This window comes from Rhinoderma darwinii, chromosome 7 (genome assembly GCF_050947455.1).
Source record: "Rhinoderma darwinii isolate aRhiDar2 chromosome 7, aRhiDar2.hap1, whole genome shotgun sequence".
NCBI lineage: Eukaryota > Metazoa > Chordata > Amphibia > Anura > Rhinodermatidae > Rhinoderma > Rhinoderma darwinii.
Window position 1 is genome coordinate 31,442,453 of NC_134693.1, and position 22,403 is coordinate 31,464,855.

General features: G+C 47.9%; 1 protein-coding gene across 1 annotated transcript in view; it reads left to right on the forward strand.

Annotated features, from left to right (window-relative positions):
* Nucleotides 1-374: 374 nt before the first annotated feature.
* SHCBP1L (SHC binding and spindle associated 1 like) overlaps nucleotides 375-22,403 on the forward strand; it is a 79,872-nt gene continuing 57,843 nt past the window's right edge. The window contains exons 1-3 of the mRNA XM_075833125.1: nucleotides 375-870; nucleotides 10,149-10,298; nucleotides 13,404-13,618. Coding sequence (XP_075689240.1) covers nucleotides 433-870; nucleotides 10,149-10,298; nucleotides 13,404-13,618 — 803 coding nt within the window. The 5' untranslated portion in view covers nucleotides 375-432. The remainder of the gene's footprint in view (nucleotides 871-10,148; nucleotides 10,299-13,403; nucleotides 13,619-22,403) is intronic.

Consider the following 22,403-nt stretch of genomic DNA (forward strand, 5'->3'; position numbering starts at 1 on the left):
GAACCCAGCCTTAGGGGTTATCATAGGGGCTTAAACCCACTTGTCATGCTTTAGGTGGACACTTATATTATGGGTACGTGTAGGAGGAACTATGTCTGGCACTTATGAGTGTTTAGGGTGACACATAAAAACTCTGTGCCTGGCACAATAGGGGCACTGGCTGTCCCTTATGGGGGTCACTGTGGATTTATTTTTTCATTTCAGAATGCTGAATTGTTTAGTAATAGAAAAAAAAACTAGGCTGCACCCTTGGGCTCGCCAGCTGTTATCAACTACAACTCCCATCATTCTATGACTATCGCCACAAGCTACAGGATATATCACGTGACACGGCCCCGCAAGGTTTTACGCGTGACAAGATGCTGCGAGACAATTGGCTGTCAGCTCTGGCGGGAAACGAGAGCAAGACCGTTATTTATCGTTTTGCTAGAAATGGCGACGGGAGGCAGTGACGTGATGTCGCAGTTCGACATGTCCATGATCTCTGCCGAGTTGTACTCAGAGCCGGGTTTAAACCACGGAGAGAAAGTCATTTTAGTGCCATCTGTCCGTCCAAAAATACCTAAGCCTTGTAATTTAAGCCCGTTCAAATACCCTTTTTCCCCTCTGGGGTCGGAAGGTAGCCCCACACTGCGCTCGGTGTTCGCGTCACCTAGAATCCAAAAGATGGCTAGCACTCGCCGTGGGTGCCGTAAGCTTCAGTTACCGCCGTGTTTGGACACCGTGGAGGACGAATGGGAGGCTGAAGAGTTGCTGTTTGGATCTGCCATTCAGGCTCAGCCTCTGCCGCCCATCTATGTGTCCGGAGTGAAGATGTCGGTGCAGGAGAGGATCTCCTTGTACTGCGATCAGATTCTGCGTCACTGCAAGGTGTTGTGACCGCACTGTCACTGCTGGCGATGGGGTGTTCAGTATTTCTCAGTTTACCCTTTCCTTAGGCAATGGTCTGCAACCCGCCAAATGTTTTAATACTACCTGCCAGCAACTGCCGCATTCAATTGCATACTATGGCGGAGTGGCGCCCTGCACTATCTACAAGGGGGGGCTAATGTGTGGCACCATCTACAAGGGGGGGGCTGTTGTGTGGCACCATCTACAAGGGGGGGGGGGGAGGCTGTTGTGTGGCACCATCTACAAGGGGGGAGGCTGTTGTGTGGCACCATCTACAAGGGGGGGAGGCTGTTGTGTGGCACCATCTACAAGGGGGGGAGGCTGTTGTGTGGCACCATCTACAAGGGGGGAGGTTGTTGTGTGGCACCATCTACAAGGGGGGGAGGCTGTTGTGTGGCACCATCTACAAGGGGGGAGGCTGTTGTGTGGCACCATCTACAAGGGGGGAGGCTGTTGTGTGGCACCATCTACAAGGGGGGGGAGGCTGTTGTGTGGCACCATCTACAAGGGGGGGAGGCTGTTGTGTGGCACCATCTACAAGGGTGGAGGCTGTTGTGTGGCACCATCTACAAGGGGGGGAGGCTGTTGTGTGGCACCATCTACAAGGGGGGGGGGCTGTTGTGTGGCACCATCTACAAGGGGCGGAAGGCTGTTGTGTGGCACCATCTACAAGGAGGGGGGGGTTGTGTGGCACCATCTACAAGGGGGGAGGCTGTTGTGTGGCACCATCTACAAGGGGGGAGGCTGTGTGGCACCTTCTACATGGGAGGGGGCTGTGTGTGGCACCATCTACAAGGGGCGGAAGGCTGTTGTGTGGCACCATCTACAAGGGGCGGAAGGCTGTTGTGTGGCACCATCTACAAGGAGGGGGCGGTTGTTGTGTGGCACCATCTACAAGGGGGGGACGCTGTTGTGTGGCACCATCTACAAGGGGGGGAGGCTGTGTGGCACCTTCTACATGGGAGGGGGCTGTGTGTGGCACCATCTACAAGGGGCGGAAGGCTGTTGTGTGGCACCATCTACAAGGGGCGGAAGGCTGTTGTGTGGCACCATCTACAAGGAGGGGGCGGTTGTTGTGTGGCACCATCTACAAGGGGGGGGGGGCTGTTGTGTGGCACCATCTGCAAGGGGCGGAAGGCTGTTGTGTGGCACCATCTACAAGGGGGGGGTTGTTGTGTGGCACCATCTACAAGGGGGGGGGGCTGTTGTGTGGCACCATCTGCAAGGGGCGGAAGGCTGTTGTGTGGTACCATCTACAAGGAGGGGGGGTTGTTGTGTGGCACCATCTACAAGGGGGGGAGGCTGTGTGGCACCTTCTACATGGGAGGGGGCTGTGTGTGGCACCATCTACAAGGGGCGGAAGGCGATTGTGTGGCACCATCTACAAGGGGGGGGGGGTTGTTGTGTGGCACCATCTACAGGTGAGGGGGGCTGGTGTGTGGCACCATCTACATGGGAGGGGGCTGTGTGTGGCACCATCTACAAGGGGGGGTTGTGTGGCACCATCTACAAGGGGCGGAAGGCTGTTGTGTGGCACCATCTACAGGGGAGGGGGCTGGTGCGTGGCACCATCTACAGGGGAGGGGTGCTGGTGCGTGGCACCATCTACAGGGGAGGGGGGCTGTTGTGTGGCACCATCTACCGGGGAGGGGGGCTGTTGTGTGGCACCATCTACCAGGGGGGGCTGTTGTGTGGCACCATCTACCAGGGAGGGCTGTTGTGTGGCACCATCTACCAGGAGGGGCTGGTGTGTCGCACCATCTACAAGGGGAGGGCTGGTGTGTGGCACCATCTACAAGGTGGGGGGGCTGGTGTGTGGCACCATCTACAAGGGGGGGGGGGTTTGTTGTGTGGCACCATCTACCAGGGGGGAGGGCTGGTGTGTCGCACCATCTACAAGGGGGGAGGGCTGGTGTGTCGGACCATCTACAAGGGGGGGCCTGGTGTGTTGCACCATCTGCAAGGGGAGGGCTGGTGTGTGGCACCATGCACAAGGGGGGGGCTGTTGTGTGGCACCATCTACAAGGGGGGGGCTGGTGTGTGGCACCATACACAAGGGGGGGCTGATGTGTCGCAACATCTACAAGGGGGGGTTGTGTGGCACCATCTACTAGGGGGGCTGGTGTGTCGCACCATCTGCAAGGGGGGGGGCTGGTGTGTTGCACCATCTACAGGGGGGGCTGGTGTGTGGCACCATCTACAAGGGAGGGCTGGTGTGTGGCACCATCTACAAGGGGGGGACTGATGTGTGGCACCATCTACAAGGGGGGCTGGTGTGTGGCACCATCTACAAGGGGGGGCTGGTGTGTGGCACCATCTATAAAGTGGGGGTTGGTGTGTGGCACCATCTACAAGGGGGGGGGCTGTGTGTGGCACCATCAACAAGGGGGGGCTGTGTGGCACAATCTACAAGGCGGGGAGATGTGTGTGGCGCAATCTACAAGGGGGGGCCTGTGTGTTGCACCATCTACAAGGGGGGGCCTGTGTGCGGCACCATCTACAAGGGGGGGCCTGTGTGTGGCGCCATCTACAAGGGGGGGCTGGTGTGGCACCATCTACAAGGGGGAGGGCTGGTGTGTGGCACCATCTACAAGGGGGGGGCCTGTGTGTGGCACCATCTACAAGGGGGGCTCCTGTGTGTGGCACCATCTACAAGGGGGGGCTGGTGTGTGGCACCATCTACAAGGGGGGGCTGGTGTGTGGCACCATCTACAAGGGGGGGCTGGTGTGTGGCACCATCTACAAGGGGGGGGGCTGGTGTGTGGCACCATCTACAAAGGGGGGCTGGTGTGTGGCACCATTTACAAGGGGGGGCTGATGTGCGGCACCATCTACAAGGGGGGGGCTGTGTGTGGCACCATCAACAAGGGGGGGCTGTGTGGCACCATCTACAAGGCGGGGGGCTGTGTGTGGCACCATCTACAAGGGGGGGGCTGTGTGTGGCACCATCTACAAGGGGGGGGCCTGTGTGTGGCACCATCTTCAAGGGGGGGCAGTGTGTGGCTCTATCTACAAGAAGGGGGCTGTGTGTGGTGCTATCTACAAGAGGGGTGGGTGTGACCTCTTTATTTTATTTTCATTTATTGTTATGGTAATGCTTTATTCAGACGAACGGGAATTACGTCCGTGCAACGCGCGTGATTTTCACGCGTGTCGCACGGACCTGTATTAGTCTATGGGGCCGTGCAGACATGTGCGTGATTTTTACGCAGCGTGAGTCCGCTGAAAAAAAGTCACGACATGTCCGTTCTTTCGGCGTTTTGCGCGAATCACGCACCCATTGAAGTCAATAGGTGCGTGAAAACCATGCATGCCGCACGAAAGCACTTCCATGCGAACTGTGTGATTCGCGCAACAGCTGTCAAAAGGATGAATGTAAACAGAAAAGCACCACGTGCTTTTCTGTTTACAAACATCCAAATGGAGTGTCATAATGATGGCGGCTGCGCGAAAAGCACGCAGCCGCGCATCATATGCTGCTGCCACACGGAGCTGGGAAGTGGGTTTTTGCGCACGCAAAAACGCCACGCTCGTGTGAATCCAGCCTGACTCCCTTATAGAACTATATTGCTTGTAAAACGTAGAATTGCTCGAGTTACATTAAAAAAATGTAGAAAAAAAATGACACCTCATTGATTGGTAGAGAAAGCAAACATGTCGAGCGGGAAGGAGATGTTGGGGAGGGCGTGAATCTGAATTTTTGCCCCGGGTGCAGGAGAACCTAGCTATGCCTCTGACACAGGGTATAAAGTAGTGAAGTACAATCAGTTTTAGGAAACTAAGGGCTAGTTCACACTGAGTTTTTTTGGCGCTGTTTTTTAAGCGGAAACCGCGCCAAAAATTGTCCGAAATCGCCTCCTATTTGATTTCAATGGTAGGCGGAGGCGTTTTATCCCACGAGCGGAAAAAAATGCTCGCTTCATTCTCATTCTTCCCTTTGTTCCGTTTCTGACCTCCCATTGAAATCAATGGGAGGCAGAGAAAGCGTTTTTTGCGGTGTTTTATCCTGCGGCGCTGAATTGCTGCTACCGAAAAATGCCGCAAAAACTCCGGCAAAGAAAGTGCAGGCAGGGTAAAACCTGCCTCAAAATTCCTGGGAATTTTGAGGCAGATTTTTCTGGTTGCAAAAAAACCTGTGAACATACCCTAAGGGCCAGTTCACGCGGAGTTTTTTTGACTCGGAAGCCGTGTCGGAAAACGAGCCAAAAAATGGCTGAAAATTCCTCCCATTGATTTCAATGGGAGGGGGAGGCGTTTTTTTCCATCGAGCGGAAAAACCGGCTCACGGGAAAAAGGGACATGCACTATCTTCGGCCGTTTACGATTGTGACCTACCATTGACATCAATGGGAGGCAGAAGAAGCGTATTTCACAACGTTTTTTGCCCGCGGGGCTCAATGACCGCGGGCGGGTGAAAATCGGTGTGCAGGCAGAGCAAAATCTGCCTCAAAATTCCAAACGGGATTTTGAGGCAGATTTCCTTCAAAATACTCTGTGTGAACCCAGCCTAAGGCTATGTTCACACGGGGTATTTTGCCGAGTTTTTTGACGCGGAAACCGCGTCGCAAAACTCGGCAAAAACGGCCCGAAAATGCCTCCCATTGATTTCAATGGGAGGCGTCGGCGTCTTTTTCCCGCGAGCAGTAAAACTGCCTCGCGGGAAAAAGAAGCGACCTTCCCTATCTTCGGGCGCTTCCACCTCTGACCTCCCATTGACTTCAATGGGAGGCAGAGAAAGCGTATTTCGCGCTGTTTTATGCCCGCGGCGCTCAATGGCCGCGGGCGAAAAACGGCGTGCAGGGAGAGGAATATCTGCCTCAAAGTTCCAAACGGAATTTTGAGGCAGATATTCCTCCCCCAAAATACTCCGTGTGAACATAGCCTAAGGGTACGTTCACACTGAGTTTTTTTGCAGGCAGAAAATTCTGCCTCAAAATTCCGTCTGTAATTTTGAGGCAGATTTTGATCTGCCTGCACGCCGTTTTTCGCCCGCGGCCATTAAGCGCCATGGGCTAAAACGCAGCGAAAAAAGCTTTCTCTGCCTCTGCTCTTGGGAAAAACGTTTTTTTGGTGCGTTTTCCAATGCGGTTTCCGCGTCAGAAAACTCTCTGTGAACAGATTCCCTCAGAAATGTATGGCAAATCCATAAATCTGGGACATGCACCTTTCTCCAGAATGGGGGTCACCCAAGCGGGCATGGCTGTTTCCGTAACTACCAGAGAAATCAATGGAGAGAGCCAAGTGACCACCTCTCTATTGGTTCTCCTCCTGGATAGGACCGGTCACCTTGCCAGTTCTGGCCCCCGCATATGTCCTGGGTGCGACTGCTACCACTGTACCCTCTATAGCTATGCCCCTGCACACAGCCGCTTCATACAAGTCTGGTATATACAGAATAGTGAAAGCAATAACTACCATAGACTTGTATAGAGTGCGCATGCTCACCCATCGCCCCATTGTGTTAAAGAGGCTCTGTCACCACATTATAAGTGCCCTAACTCCTACACAATGAGATCGGCACTCTAATGTAGAGAACAACAGTTTTTTATTTTATTTAGAAAAACGATCTATTTAAACCAAGTTGTGACCTATTTTAGCTTTATGCTAATGACTTTCTTAATGCACAACTGGGCGTGTTTTTACTTTTGACCTAGTGGGCGTTGTACAGAGGAGTGTATGATGCTGACCAATCAGCATCATACACTTCTCTCCATTCATTTACTCTGCACATAGTGATCCTGCATTGTTCACTATGTGCAGCCACATTCACACACATTAACGTTACTGAAGTGTCTGGACAGTAAATAGACATCGCATCCAACCAGGACGGGATGTCTATTCACAATCCCGACACTTCGATAACGTTTGTGTGTGACTTACAGCACAACAAGCACAATGTGATCTCGATGTGCTGTGCTGTAAGTCACACAAACGTTACCGATGTGTCGGGATTGTGAATAGACATCCCGTCCTGGTTGGACGCGGTGTCTATTTACTGTCAAGACGCTTCAGTAATGTGTGTGAATGTGGCTGCACTTAGTGAACAACGCAGGATCACTATGTGCAGAGTAAATGAATGGAGAGAAGTGTATGACACTGATTGGTCAGCGTCATACACTTCTCTCCACAACGCCCACTTGGTCAAAAGTAAAAACACGCCCAGCTGTCCATTGAGAAACTAATTAGCATAAAGCTAAAATCGCTCATAACTTGGTGAAAATAGATTGTTTTTCTAAATAAAAACCACTGCTGTTATCTACATTACAGCGCCAATCACATTATGTAGGAAATGGGGCACTTATAATGTGGTGACCGAGCCTATTTAATACCTTGACAAATATTGAATGTTGTTTCAAAGAAAGCCATACCGCTTCTATCTAGCCACACTAACTATCATCCATAAGGAAATGCAAAGTTTTTGCTAAACCTACCTCTCTCTAATGTAGAGGGTACAGGAAAACAGCTGACTCCCTTCTCCCCATACAGCTATACTGGTTCCTGCACTATTTCAGCTTTTTTCCCAGTGACCTGCACTCAGGCACGGGTGCGCCACGGTTTGTGTCATTAAAGATTTTAACTATACAGTATTTTATTCTTTTATTTTTACTGAGGTTAGTAAAGTGTTGTCTGGGCTGGGTCTACACACGTAGGGCTGCAGTTGCAGCCCATGGTAATACATTTATTTTCATGTACTTGCAAGTCACATGACAAACATATTAATAAGATAGCGGTAATGGTTGTGTTGCACACAATTCACGTGAAGTCTTTATGTAGCCATCAATGAAGTGGCATTGTTATCCATGTCTACGTGTTATTCCTTGTTCCGAAGGGTATGTTCACGCGGCAAACTAAAAACGGCTGTAAAATATGGAGCTGTTTTCAAGAAAAAACAGGCTCTAATTTTCAGCCGTTTTTTAAGCGTCAAGTGTTTTTTGATGCGTTTTTTTTTAATTTCCATTTTTGGAGCTGTTTTGCTATTGACCTAATGAAAAACGATTCCAAAAATGGTTCAAGAAGTGCCATGCACTTCTTATTTACATGGCGTTTTTTAGGCGCCGTTTTTGCAAACGGCCGCATAAAAAAAACGCCCCGTGGGAACGAAACGCAGTTTTTCCCCATTGAAATCAATGAGCAGATGTTTGTAGGCATTCAGCCCCTGTATTTTCTGCCATTTTTCGGGGACGTTTACGGCCCGAAAAACGTCTGAAAATAAGCCATGTGAACATAGCCTAAGGCCGGATTCACACGAGCGTGTGCGTTTTGTGCACGCAAAAAACGCGTTTTGCGTGCGCAAAAGGCACTTAGCAGCTCCGTGTGTCATCACCATATGATGCGCGGCTGCGTGATTTTCGCGCAACCGCCATCATTATGACACTCTGTTTGGATGTTTGTAAACAGAAAAACACATGGTGCTTTTCTGTTTTCATTTATCCTTTTCACTGCTGTTGCGCGAATCACGCGCGTCCCACGGAAGTGCTTCCACGTGGTGCGCGTGATTTTCACGCACCCATTGACTTCAATGGGTGCGTGATTCGCGAAATACGCACAAAGAACTGACATGTCGTGAGTTTTACGCAGCGGATTCACGCTGCGTAAAAATCACGGACTATCTGCACGGCCTCATAGACTAATACAGGTCCGTGCGTGGCGCGTGAAAATCACGCGCGTTGCACGGACGTATTTAACGTTTGTCTGAATAAGCCCTAAGGGTTTTGGGTGGAAACATCCTCAAATGGTTCCAATTAGTAACGAGGTTTCCGGGTTTTTTTTTCTTAATTTTGTAATCTTATACACAAAGAATAAGAGGACTTTCCCATTATATGTTTTTAACATTGCAGAGGTTTTCAGGTGCATAAATGCACCGATACACCACTACGGGGCCTGAGCACTGCTGCAATGTTTGCATGTTGTCTTGCTCAGGTCAGCAGGCACCATACAACAGGAGAGAATATTTTTTTAAACATAGAGGGAGATTTATCAAAACTGGTGCACAGCAAAGTGGAGTAGTTGCCAACAGCAACCAATTAGTATGGTGGTTTCATTTTCCAAAGGGCCTCTGAAAAATGAAAGGTGGACTCTGATTGGTTGCCATGGGAAACTACTCCACTTTTCTTTTGCACCAGTTTTGATAAATCTCCCACACTATGGGAAAGCTCTCTTATTCTTCATGAAAAAGAGGGCTAGATAAAATAAAAATTAAACCAGAAATGTAACTCCAGAAAATAATTAATCAACTTTTGGGAAGAGTCATGGAACTCTTCAGGCCCCCAAAGTTTCACTTACATTAATAACAAAGTTCTGGAGGCCCCCCTCTGTTGTCTTCTAGGTAGCCTGAGCTTACTATGACAACCGAGCAGCACGGTCATGAGTGACTCGGAAATGTATGAAATACTCCAACTGATAACTGCTGGTACTCCAAATGTTACTCCAACAGTGAGGTTAGGCGTTGCAGATATTTTCCGCTGTGTTAGGCCTGATTTACACGAGCGTGTGCGTTTTGCGTGCGCAAAAGGCACTTAACAGCTGCGTGTGTCATCAGTGTATGATGCGCGGCTGCGTGATTTTCGCGCAGCCGCCATCATTATGACACTCCGTTTGGATGTTTGTAAACAGAAAAGCACGTGGTGCTTTTCTGTTTACATTCAGAGTTTGACAGCTGTTGCGCGAATCACGCAGTTCGCACGGAAGTGCTTCCGTGCGGCATGTGTGGTTTTCACGCACCCATTGACTTCAATGGGTGCGTGATGCGCGAACAGCGCACAAAGATAGGACATGTCGTGAGTTTTTTTCAGCGCGCTCACGCTGAGCAAAACTCACGGACTGTCTGCATGCCCCCATAGACTAATATAGGTGCATACGACACGCGTGAAAAGCACGCGCGTCGCACGCACGTATATCACGCTCGTGTAAACGAGGCCTTAAATGCAGATTTTGATGCAAAATTGCTGCAAAAATTACCTTATTAATATCAAAGGATAAATTCCACAGAGAAAACTCTCAACAAATCTGTGACAGAATTGACATTCTGCGGATATGAAAATACGCAGCATGCCCTCGATTCCGCAGATTTTTTTCCACATCACGTGGCATTTTAAAAACGGGGCGTTATATTATATTTTTTCCAAGGGTTACACTTGCCAAATGCTTGGCTATGCCTTGGCAGCTCCCCATTTGGAAAAGCGTTTGACAAAAAAAAGGTCTTATATAAAATGTAAAATTGGATTAATATTTGCTGTTAAATACTCTTATCTTTATAGGCGGAAGAAGTAGATGGAATACTTTGTAGGTTCCTTTCGGAGAAATTAAAGAAGAAAAATAAGTGGATTGGTGTTTGGAAAACAAACCCAGAGCTGTTTTTCCACAAATATGAAGAAGGTGCTATACAGTATGTTGGACTTCTTGTGGAGGTATGTATTTTTAATTTTTGCTTGCAAATCAGATGAACTTGTAACCACTATAGTGCATTTCTACCTTTATTACTATTTATACATATATTTTAAACATATAACACTTTTATATATAAAAGTTTCTCCCCGCACAATGGGGCACTCAGCCACTACCTGTGCAGGGCAGCAAATTAATGCTCAGGATCGTTAGACAGCTTGACCGCCACCGATCAGAAAGTTATGGCATATCCTAGTGATAAGCCATCACTTTCTGTGATGAGAAATGTTTAGGTTGGTGACAAAGCAAATACTGTACAACTTTGTAATGAGAAAATTGCCCTGATTTTCTCGATCAAAAACATCCTGAAACTAATGCAACAATCTAAACAGTGTTTGATTTGAAGAAAGTACATGTAAAAGCTTGTTTCACCAAACCAAGATGTGCCACAAAAGCACAACTTGCAATAGGAAATTGCAGTGTGTGAATATGTAGACACAACAGAAAAGATATAGCATTTTCAAACTGAAATAGTTAATCTTTTAGACCGGTACATATTTTCATTTTGGGCATGTGAAAACGTGTATAGAACACTAGAAAGGAATCTTTCTATACTAAACCAATAATAACATGTTTTCGCTATTGTCAGCTTTCACTAGTATATTTAACCCTTCTTGACTTGTCTTTGGGGAGAAAATGTGCCTCCTCCGTTGAAGTCAAACACTTGAATTTTCTGTACTTTAGAGTCACTATAATTTAGCTATGATTCTCTAGCTCTGCAACATAGCATGAAATAAGGCTCTGTTCAAACTTGCGTTCATTCTTTTCCGTCAGGTTTCCGTAGTATTTTGAGGGTCAGAACACTGCAACATGCTGTACTATAATATCTGGTAAAATAAAAAAATACAGATACCTGATGACCTGTAAAGCTTCACACGGGGCAGATACGTACAAGCACGCAGCGTATCCGCTCTGTGCGCCGCAGGGAAGTCCGGGAGAAATAAAACCTCAAACTGTGGTGCAGTTTTTCACCCAGAATGTCCGCTGCGGAAAACTGCAGCACTTAGCCGGCCTGCTAGCAGGACGGCCTCCTGGGATGACATTTCATCCCAGGAGACCGCTGTAGCCTGTGATTAGCTCCACGCAAGAGTCATGTCCAGCTCTGTCTGCGGTCTACATGCTGGCAGTGGACAACTGGACTACAGATTTTCTCAGTCGGGAAAAGCTAGATCTGGGCGAGTGGTCGATCCATCCGGAGTTTGTCCTCCAGATCTGCCGGATGTGAGCATCTTGTCTCAATCACAAGACTTCAGCCTATGGTGGCCAGGGCTCGGTATCCCATGTTTTTTGCAGTCAGCGCCCTGGTTACTCCTTGGGAAGGGTTCTCTTTTCTGCATTTCTGCCCTCCCTTACTGTTGTTGCCCAGAGTTCTCAAGCAGTCAAGGTGAAGGGGGTTCCTGTTGTTCCCAAGGACCGACTTGTTCCTGGGGGCTCCTCAGGCCTTCCCTTTCGAACCATTAGCAGATGGGTTTCATAACTTGCTGCCGCTACCCGTTTTTTTTTCCCGCACATGGTCTTTACCTTTCACATAAATATAAATTCTTTCCGGAACTACCCTTATGATATAGTACCAGTGCGAATATATAAATGTCTTGTAGGGAACGCTTTTCGTATTAGTCCTACCAGTGTATTCCTCCTGATTTGTCCAAGTCACTGTTCAGAGGTTATTGGGTTCCAAAACCGAGCTCTTCTGCTGTATTCCTTCTTCCCACAAACCGCTATGGGTACACCTAGGAGATCTCTTCGACATCTGGATAACAGCAGGAAGGCTCCCTAGGTTTCGGTGCATACCTAAACAAAGTTCTACCAGATTAATACCCTGGATTCCTATGATGCCATCCTGGGTCAAAAGGTGCTCCAAGCTGCTGTGTGTTAGGCAGGTTGCATGGCAGATTCCTTCTTCTGCCCACCCTCTGGGAGTGCTTTAGGACGTCCTATGGTGCTGTGTCCCCCAATGACATTAACGAGAAAATGTGATTTTTTTAATTTTATTTTTACTCCCTGTATAATCCTTTTCTTGTTGAATTCATTGGAGGACAATCTGCCTCTTTTGTTGTCTTAATCCCGGGACTCTTGTTCTGGTTGTTTCATTGTTGTGTTGTTGTTGTTGTTCCAGGACCATGGATATGTTGCTATCTTCTTCTCTTACTGCTTCTGTATAAACTAAATAGTCCAGTGTCTTTGTGAAGGGTACAGCCTACGTGTGTGTGTGTGTGTGTGTGTGTGTGTGTGTGTGTGTGTGTAACTCTTTCTTCCTACCTAGTGTCAGCCTCCTATGGCAAGGGCCTATATCTATGGTGTTGTGTCCCCAATGAATTCAACGAGAATACGATTTTACAGTGAGAACAAGAAATCAAATTTTTTTTTTTACTGAAATTAATTGGTCTAGAATATAATGCACATAGACCATAAAGGGCTTGTGTACATGGCAGAGCTGTATAGACAGAGCCTGTACAGAGGCATGCAGTGTCCCTTCGTACAGCACAAAATTACAGACGTATTTACCGTTAGAAGCAATACTCCCTAGAATATGGCATCCAAAGGAACATGTCACTATTTTTTCACTGTTGGTTCTGTATGGTAATCAGAGGTACAGTACAACACCATAGACTTCTGAGGGTGCCGTAAACAACTCAGAGCTTATATGGAAGCACAAAATGACTGTTCATGAGGCCTAAGGCTGCCAGATATGGTGCATTTTTTAATGGGATTAAGAAATGTGTGGCTGAACGATCCTTCCCCCGATGACAGCAGGTCATCTGAGGTTCCAGGGTCAGAACTGCCGCCATTAGCTTATCGATATTTGTCTTTAGAGAAGCGGTTTTTTTTTCTGACACTACCTCTTTAATGACATTTGTTTTGCAGCCCTAACTATAAAAACAAATTTATGTACCCAAATAAAGTTATCTGTATGGTCAGTTAGTAACAACAAATAAGTCACATCAACTCAGATGAAAACTACTGTAACCCAAAGGTCATATGTAATCTAGGATGCTTCATAGTTTTTTTCCTTCTAAACAGACTTACAATTCAAATTCAATTGATCTACATTTTCTTTTTGTTTTTAGGTTACTTGCAAGCCTCGCCCAAATGTATCTTCTTACTTAATTGCCAGAGTTCGCATTGCAGAACCATTTTCTTCCAATATTGCTAACATTCGAAGAGAGTTGATTGATGAATTGTTGGAACAACTTGGTCACTGTGTGCCTTTGCTAGAGATCTACCCTACTGAAGCACAGGATGATGTAACCTGTGAAATTGCACAAGCCTTGGAAATTGTAAGGTGCAACAATTTTCATATTTTTAATAAATATGTATGCTTATAATTACTGAAGTGGGGAGAATGATATAACTACAGATAAGATGTGTTCAGACAGACCTGTTTACAGTGGTCTTATTGTTCTTCAATCGGCTGAAACTTGCTGATTATTATTGTTGCCCAGATGTTATATTGTAGTGAATTAGATTTTTCTAAAAATCCAGTTTACACAGTGGGTCAGGTTTTTAATTCTTTCTTAAATTAAGACAGGATAAAACTAGATCAGCCAAGTAGAAACTGTGCCAAATTTATCACAATAGTACAACTCTCCATTCATTTCCTCAGCACATAGGGATCCTTTTAGATCAGTATGTGCTGTCTTATACGAACACATTAACGATACTGAACTGTTTAGACAGTGAATAGACATTCCACGGGATGTCTATTCACAATCCCGGCACTTCTTTAACGTTTCTGTGGTAGTTACAGCAGAGCAAGCGTAATATCCCTGTAACCTGTCATTTACAGCGTAATCTCGCGAGATTACGCTTTCTCTGCTGTAACTACCACAGAAACGTTAACGAAGTGCCAGGATTGTGAATAGACATCCCGTGGAATGTCTATTCACTGTCTAAACACTTCAGTATCGTTAATGTATTCGTATAAGACAGCACATACTGATCTAAAAGGATCCCTATGTGCTGAGGAAATGAATGGAGAGAAGTGTATGACCCTGATTGGTCAGCGTCATACACACTTGGTCAATAGTAAAACGCGCCCAGTTGTCCATTAGGAAACGAATTAGCATAAAGCTAAAATTGCTATTAATGTGCTGAAAAGGGATCGTTTAAAAAAAAAAAAAAAGCACTGCTATCACCTACATTATATCGCCGATCTCCTTATGTAGGAGATAGGACACTTATAATGTGGTGACAGAGCCTCTTTAACGCCGTAAAACAAAAGAAAACCAATACCATATTTGTTTTTTGTACATCCAGCCTCCCAGAATCGTCCATAAATAATGCAACCGAGTCACCTGATATAAGTTCGCATTCAGAGCACTTCGTAGTGCAGGAAGGCCTGATATCAGTTTTGTGGAAAAATATGCCTGTGAGACCTCTTAGGTTTAATCCTTCTGAAAGATGATTTGAGCTTTTGAAAAGTTTGAGAGCGGCCCCTTAAGGTTCTGTCACCTAATCTGATAGGTGCTGTAATGTAGATAACAACAGTGTAATGTCCGTGGCTGCGGGCCGTCAGCTCCAATCTCCCCCTGACAGCCGCAGCCACGAGTCGGCAAGCGCAGGCCCCAGCCTCCTCCTCAGGAGATGCCAGCGCTCGCTTTCACTTACCTCAGCCGGATCCTGTAGGGTGCGCACCGGACTTTTGATAACCTTTGAACCTGTGAGTACCCTGGACTATAAGAGGTGTCCAGCCCCCTGCTTCGATGCCTGAGCGTTGTTGATTGTTTCCTAAGTTTGTCTATGTGATGCCCTCCTAGTGTGTTCCTATTACCTGCATTCCGTACTATCCTGGTCGAGTACTGTGCTGTGCCAAAGTCATGTTGTGCTGTATTCCACGCCTGACCTGCTTCACCTCGCCTGACGTCTACCTGCTGCCTAGTCCCAGCCGAGCCTGCCTTGCTGCTGTCCGAGCTGCCACAGGTACTTATACGAACTATAGACATTGACCTGCGCCCTGTTGGCCAGCTGCCTTACCGCCAAGGCGGTACGGCCCAGTGGGTCCACAGACCCTTCGTGACAGTACACTCAGGCCATGGACCCCGCTGGTCGATTCAAGACTATGACGACGTCTCAAGAGATGCGGGCAGATATGCTAGACCTCCGGTCTCGACAGGATCAACTCCTCCAGGCGTTGAATATTCTTGCATGTCGGCAGCAGGCACAAGCTGCCGTTCCTCCTACTACACCTCCTGGCAGTGACCCGCGTGTTTCCTGACTGCTATGATGTAGACGCAAGTACCTGTCGTGGATTTCTGAATCCGTGCCAGATCCACTTGTCTGTTTAATAGGACATTTTCATCTGATGGCGCAAGGGTCGCTTTCATCATCTCTCTCCTCACTGGCAAGGCTTTTGCATGGGCGAACCCTATCTGGGAGAGACAAGGACCAGAAACCTGTGACATCCAAGCCTTCCTCTGGACTTTTTGTATGGTGTTTGAGGACCCTGGTCGGGTCTCATCTGCAGCGGCTTCTTTGATTAACCTACGCCAAGGAGACACCTTTGTGAGTGAGTATGCCATCCACTTCCGCACCCTGGCGGGAGAGCTGTTATGGAACAATGAGCCCCTGATGGCTGCATTCTGGCATGGACTGTCTCCTAAAATTAAGGACGAACTTGCCGCTCAAGATCTGCCGTCTACCCTAGATGACCTCATCCTTCTGTCCGTTATACGGATCCGAGAACGCCTCCAAGAGGTTCGACGGGAGGGAGTCCTTCCCAGTCTGGCTCCTACTTTGCAGCAACCACTGCTGTCCTCAGATGTCGATCCTCCTAAGGAGTCTGTGATAATGGACCAGTGTAAGCTATTCACCCAGGAGAGACAATGCAGACGCACTTCTGGACTCTGTCTTTATTGCGGCCTCGGTGGCCATCTTGTGCGCCTGTGTCCCCAAAGATCCCAAAGCCTAGGGTTGCTAGGAGTGACCACCTTGGGTAAGAATGGACTAAATTGTCCATACCTGTGACCATAGTGTCCGGTGAGAGAACGCATCAGGTCTCTGTGTATCTGGACTCTGGATCCGCTGCTAATTCATCCGTAGACACCTGGTGGACCTTCTTCAATTACCCACCACCCCTCTTGAGAGCCTGTTGACGGTTGCCTCAGTAAATGGACTACCTCTAACAGACCCAGTTATAACTGTGATCAAGGCACTGAGGTTCCAAGTAGGGGCTCTTAACTCCGAACTTCTGTCATTCTATGTCCTATCCAAAGCTGTTAACCCTGTGTTGCTGGGCTTGCCTTGGCTCCGACTGCATGCCCCAGTCCTGGACTGGAATTCTGGAGAGGTTCTCCATTGGGGCCCTGATTGTCAAAGCCATTGCCTGGTGCAGATTCGTTCAGTTCAGCCTTCTCTGCCTCGGTCATTGGCAGGATTGCCGAGTCATTTTGCTGTATTCGCGGACGTCTTCAGCAAGAGGGAGGCGGAGACATTGCCTCCACATAGGGCGTATGACTGCCCTATCGAATTGATTCCTTGTGCATCCCTTCCCCGTGGTAGGGTATATCCTCTCTCCTTGCCATAGACTCTGTCCATGTCCACCTATGTGAAAGAGAACTTGGAGAGGGGCTTCATACGAAAGTCTTCCTCCCTGGCCGGAGCCGGGTTGTTCTTTGTCAAAAAGAAAGATGGCTCTCTTCGTCCTTGTATCAACTACCGAGGTCTCAACCAGATCACGGTGAAGAATAAATATCCGTTGCCACTGATCTCTGAACTGTTTGATCGTATGCGTGGTGCTAAGATTTTTTCTAAACTAGACCTGCGTGGGGCTTACAACCTAGTCCGGATTTGCCAGGATGATGAATGGAAGACTGCATTTAACACCCGTGATGGACACTGAGTAACTAGGTATGCCTTCGGCCTGTGTAATGCTCCCGCGGTCTTCCAGAAGTTTGTTAATGACATTTTCCGTGACCTCCTCTATGTTTGTGTTGTGGTCTATCTTGATGATATCTTGATTTTTTCTCTCCGATCCTATGACGCATCAGAGACATGTCCGTCAAGTTCTGCTACGATTAAAGGAGAATTGTCTGTACGCCTAGTTGTAGAAGTGCTGTAGCGTCCATGGCCACGGGCTGTCGGGTTTACTCACCTCCCGATGCCCGCAGCCATGGATCCGTGATCGCTAGTCCCCATTTCCTTCCTATGAGACGCTAGCGCTCACTTTCGCTCCGGTCTGCTGTGTCCCGTAGGGTTCGCGTGCACACTCGTGCCCTGCCTTAAAGGGCCAGCGCGCGCACAGGAGAGAATCATCATCAACTGCCCATGATTTCCTGGTCTATAAGAAGGCCCCAGCCCTTCTGAACCTTGCCTGAGCGTTGTTAGTCATCCCAAGTCTGTCTTGCAAATAGTCCCTTAGTGTTTCCCGTTCCAGTTGTTACCCGTGCCTTGTTACCTGTTCCTGTATCCCATGCTGTTCTTGTTCCTGTGCCTACTAGTGTCGGAGTCGTGTCACGTTCTGTGTCATCTGCCACGTCCAGAGGAATTTGCCACGTCTGGCGCAACCTGTGGCTTCTGTGTCATCCGCTACGTCCTGTGTCATCTGCCACGTCCAGAGGGATTCGCCACGTCCGGCGCAACCTGCGGCTTCTGTGTCATCCGCCATGTCCTGTGTCATCTGCCACGTCTGGCGCTACCTGCGGCACCTGTGTCATCCGCCACGTTTGACGTTACCTGCTGCACCCATCTTCATCAGTGCCAGAGCTGCGGCCACTGTCTGGACTATCCAGGTACCCTTGTGCGGGACGTTGTATTGCTGGGGTTCCCTGTTGTGTGGCCAGCTGCCTCCCCGCTATGGCGGTACGGCCTAGTGGGTCCACTAACCCGCATCATGACAAGTGCGTGTTTGACAGAGATGCTCTACCCTTTCTGGGCTACATCGTCTTGAATCGAGGTCTCGAGATGGATCCTGAGAAGGTAAAGTCTGTCCTGGAATGGCCATACAGCACTTTTTGGGATTCGCCAATTTTTACAGACAGTTTATTCCAAACTTCTCCTTACTGACTTCTCCCATCTCTAACCTCGCTAAGAAGGGCATGAATGCCAAGGTGTGGACTCCCGAGGCAGATTCCGCATTCAATAGCCTGAAGAGTGCCTTCACGTCAGCCTCTATCCTCCATCATCCGGATGTCTCTCTGCAGTTCTCGTTGAAGGTGCACGCATACTCTGTCGGTGCTGGTGCACTCCTGTTCCAGAGAGGTCCCTAGGGCAAGTCAAGGGTATGTGGATGTTTCTCTAAGCTCTTCTCTTCCGGAGAACGCAACTATTCGATTGGGGATCGGGAGTTACTGGCCATCAAATTGGCTTTGGAAGAGTGGAGACATCTACTAGAGGGCGCAGCTCATCCGATCCTAATTTTTACCTACCTCCAGACGGCCCAATGGCTGAACCCTTGTCAGGCCAGGTGATCACTGTTCTTTTTAAAATATCCTTTTTATTGTCAGTTTTCACATTTTCTTACAAACATTTCACGTAAAAGTTACATCATGAGTGCGCAGCACTCAACTGTCATGGAATTAACTTTGAATTAAATTCAACACAACATATAAACATATAAACATGGCATAATTGTCGATCTTCAAATGGACCGAAAGCATGACTTCCCCCAACCCCGACACGACCTAGGTCATCAACATCAATAAGTTTCTACTCATCCTTTATCCCCCAGCTGGTTCAAAGTTGCAACCCCCCTAAAGTGTCTGCCAAGAGCTGTGTGCAGTACCACTTTGTGTACTGGAAAGGCTTAACAATTTCCGCTATTTCGGCTGCTGTACATTGCGATTTTATGAATATTTGCCACTTATCAAATAGCTTCTTGGTTCCCGTTTCCTTCCGCCTTTCCACCTCCACCCTCTCAAGAACCAATAACTGTTTCAGCCGTGACACAATCAATTCTAACCCCGGCGTATCTGTCTCTAACCATTTACTCAGGAGGCATCTCAAGGCTACCAGTAAAATCGTGTGCACCAGCACTGGAGGTGATCTCACTCCTCGAGCACTCTCTTCCTCCGGCGGCCGCGCCTGATGGAATAGTAGCGCTTGAGGCGTCATTGGGAGATTCGTTTTCCAATGGTCCTCAATATATTTCTGTACCATCCCCCAAAATCGTTTCGTATGTACACACCCCCACACTCCATGCCACAAATTCGTCAGTGGTGTATTGCACTTGGGACAACTTGTAATGCGGTCAGGGAAAGATTGTGAAGGCAGAATATTAAAGCCATATATAGCTGCATGCATCAACTTAAAATAGGTTTCCCTCCAGCTCTCATTTATAACATTCTTCCGTACCGTCTCCCAAACCCCCAGTATGGTCTCTCCTATACCTGGATCCTGAGTCCACCGTTCCCAGATTTTAAAACCAATCCCTAATTGCGGACGAACAAAACCATCTCTCAATGCTCTATACAGCCCTGAAATGGTCGCCCGCCCAGTTGTTGGGCCTATGACCTCATTCAAAGTGTGCGAGGTAGCTTCCTTACTCAAATCCCTGAGCCTGGAGGTGCAAAATGCTCGTACCTGGAGTACTTGCAAAAAATTGACCCTACCTGCTATGGGTCTGAGTTTAGTGGTGATTTCCTCCCCAGTTAACCACCTCTTTTCCTCTGTGTGCATAAGATCCCCTGCGTTGCCAATGCCTACCCTCCCCCATGAGGCAATTCCGTCCTCCTTGTCCATTCCCGGTAAAAATTCCGGGTGTCCGCTCAACGGCATATATTTCGATACCAGGTGAGGTAACCCAAACTGCTTACGTACCACTTTCCAAGCTAGGACTGTATCTCTCAATACAATGGAGGTTTTGAGACGGCACGGAAGAGAAGCAACTCTACAATTTAACAAAGCTTTCAGGTTCCAGGGTGAGGCATACTCCCCCTCCAGATCTAAGTTGGAATAATTGCTTGTTTCATGAAGCCAATCTACTACATGGCGAAAAAGACAGACCACGTTATAACCCCTGACATTCGGAAAGTTCACACCCCCTTCTTGTTTACCCATCATGAGCTTGGTAAGTGCTATGCGCGGCCTTTTTCCTGCCCATATAAATTTAGTGAATGAAGCCGTCAGTTTAGAGACATCCACATGCTTCAACAAGAGAGGAAGTGTTTGAAAAGGGTATAGCAATCTGGGGAAACTAACCATCTTAATCAGATGGCATCTTCCCAGGAGGGACAACGGCAATTGGCTCCATCTAGTGAGTTCCGCTTGTATTTTTTTAAATTAACGGGGGATAATTTAGGCCATACAGAGTGTCTGGTACCCTCCCTATTCTGATACCCAGATAAGTAATGCAGTGCTCAACCGGTGATATCCCGCAACCCAAGGATTGCCAAAAGGTCTTAGGCAATGGCCTGCCCAACTCCAGCAGTTCGCTCTTGGCTATGTTGACTTTATATCCCGAGCATTGCCCAAATTCCTGCAAAAATTGAAAAATCGTCCCTAAATGCTCTTGAGGGTTTGACATAAAAAGTATAACATCATCAGCGAACAGGGCTAACTTCACTGCACAAGACCCTACTTGAATGCCTCTGAACATATCCGATTCCTCCAGGAATCTAGCCATAGGTTCCAATGCAAGATTGAATAACAGGGGCGACAGGGGACAACCCTGTCGTGTTCCTTTATGTAATTGGAAGGGATCTGATAGGAACCCTGAGGAGTGAACACGTGCCTGCGGGCTATTGTAGACTCCCTTCAGGAAGACCCGGAAGTCTCCCTGAATGTTCATTTTGTCTAGCACCATCCCCAGCCATTCCCATTGTATGTTATCAAAGGCTTTCTCTGCGTCTAGCGCTAAAAGTGCCGGCCTGGTACCTGGCTGGGGATCGTGCCTGACTGTTTCTAGCACCGTCAACACTTTGCGTAGATTCGTCACTGCTGCCCTGCCCTTTACAAATCCTACTTGGGATTTTCCCACCAGTATGGGTAGATACATAGCCAGCCGATTGGCCAAAATTTTTGTGAGCAATTTCTGATCTTGGTCTATCAGTGAAATGGGACGGTACGACCCCGGGTCAAGAGGATTCTTCCCCTTCTTGGGTAACACCTTTATATGCGCTACCTTGGCCTCTGCTGGTAAAGCCCCCGTTCCTAGTAAAATATTATAATATGCCACCAAGGTAGGGCTGATTTCTTCTCTCAGAGATTTAAAAAACTCCCCTGTGAATCCATCCGGACCCGGGGCCTTTCCGTTGGATAAGGTCTTAATGGCGCTTCAAACTACCTCTAATGTAATCTCTGCGCTCAAGTGACCATTCTGCTCCTGGGTGAGCCCTGGCAGCTTCACCTTCTCCAAAAATTCCCTCCCTTTTTGGAGATCTATGGGTGTTTCTGAGTAAAGGGCTTGGTAGTATTTACTTAATATAGTGTTGATTTTTTTTGGGTCTGAGGTAGGAGTTCCATTTGATTCGTTAAGTGTTGAAATGTGTGACGGTGCATACCTCCCCTTTGCTAATCGCGCTAATAATTTGCCCGCTTTATTGCCAAAACGCATTAAATCGGCATCAAATTGGGACAGGTAAATACTCTCTCTTTTGTCTAACCATTGATCAAACTGTCGCTTGGCTTCCCTCCATTCCTCCCCCAATGGAAGTGATGGAGAATGTAGGAATGCTGTGTATGCACACCGTAATCTGTCGCTCGCTGCCTTGTACCCTTCGGTCGTCTTACGTTTAAGATTAGACATATATTGCATAATTTTCCCTCGTATTACCGCTTTGGCTATACATTATCCCCATCAAATTCCATCCACCACCCCTTAAGCTTCTGTATAAAGCCCTCATCCTTTGGCAGAAAGGCGGGAAACCTCCAAATAAAATCCGTTCCTCTAGCTACTGTGTCGGCCAAGGTAATGGTAACCGGAGCATGGTCCGAAATAACTAGATCTGCAATTGCCGCGATAATGCGTCACTAACTAGCAAGTAATCAATACGCGACCATGACTGATGAACATGGGAGAAATGTGTATATTCCCGCGCATCTGGGTCTAGACTCCTCCACGCATCTATTAGGGCCGTGTGTCTTAAAAAGTCAGGCAAGATCCTATCTCTATTTCTCTGCGAACTAGTCCCTGC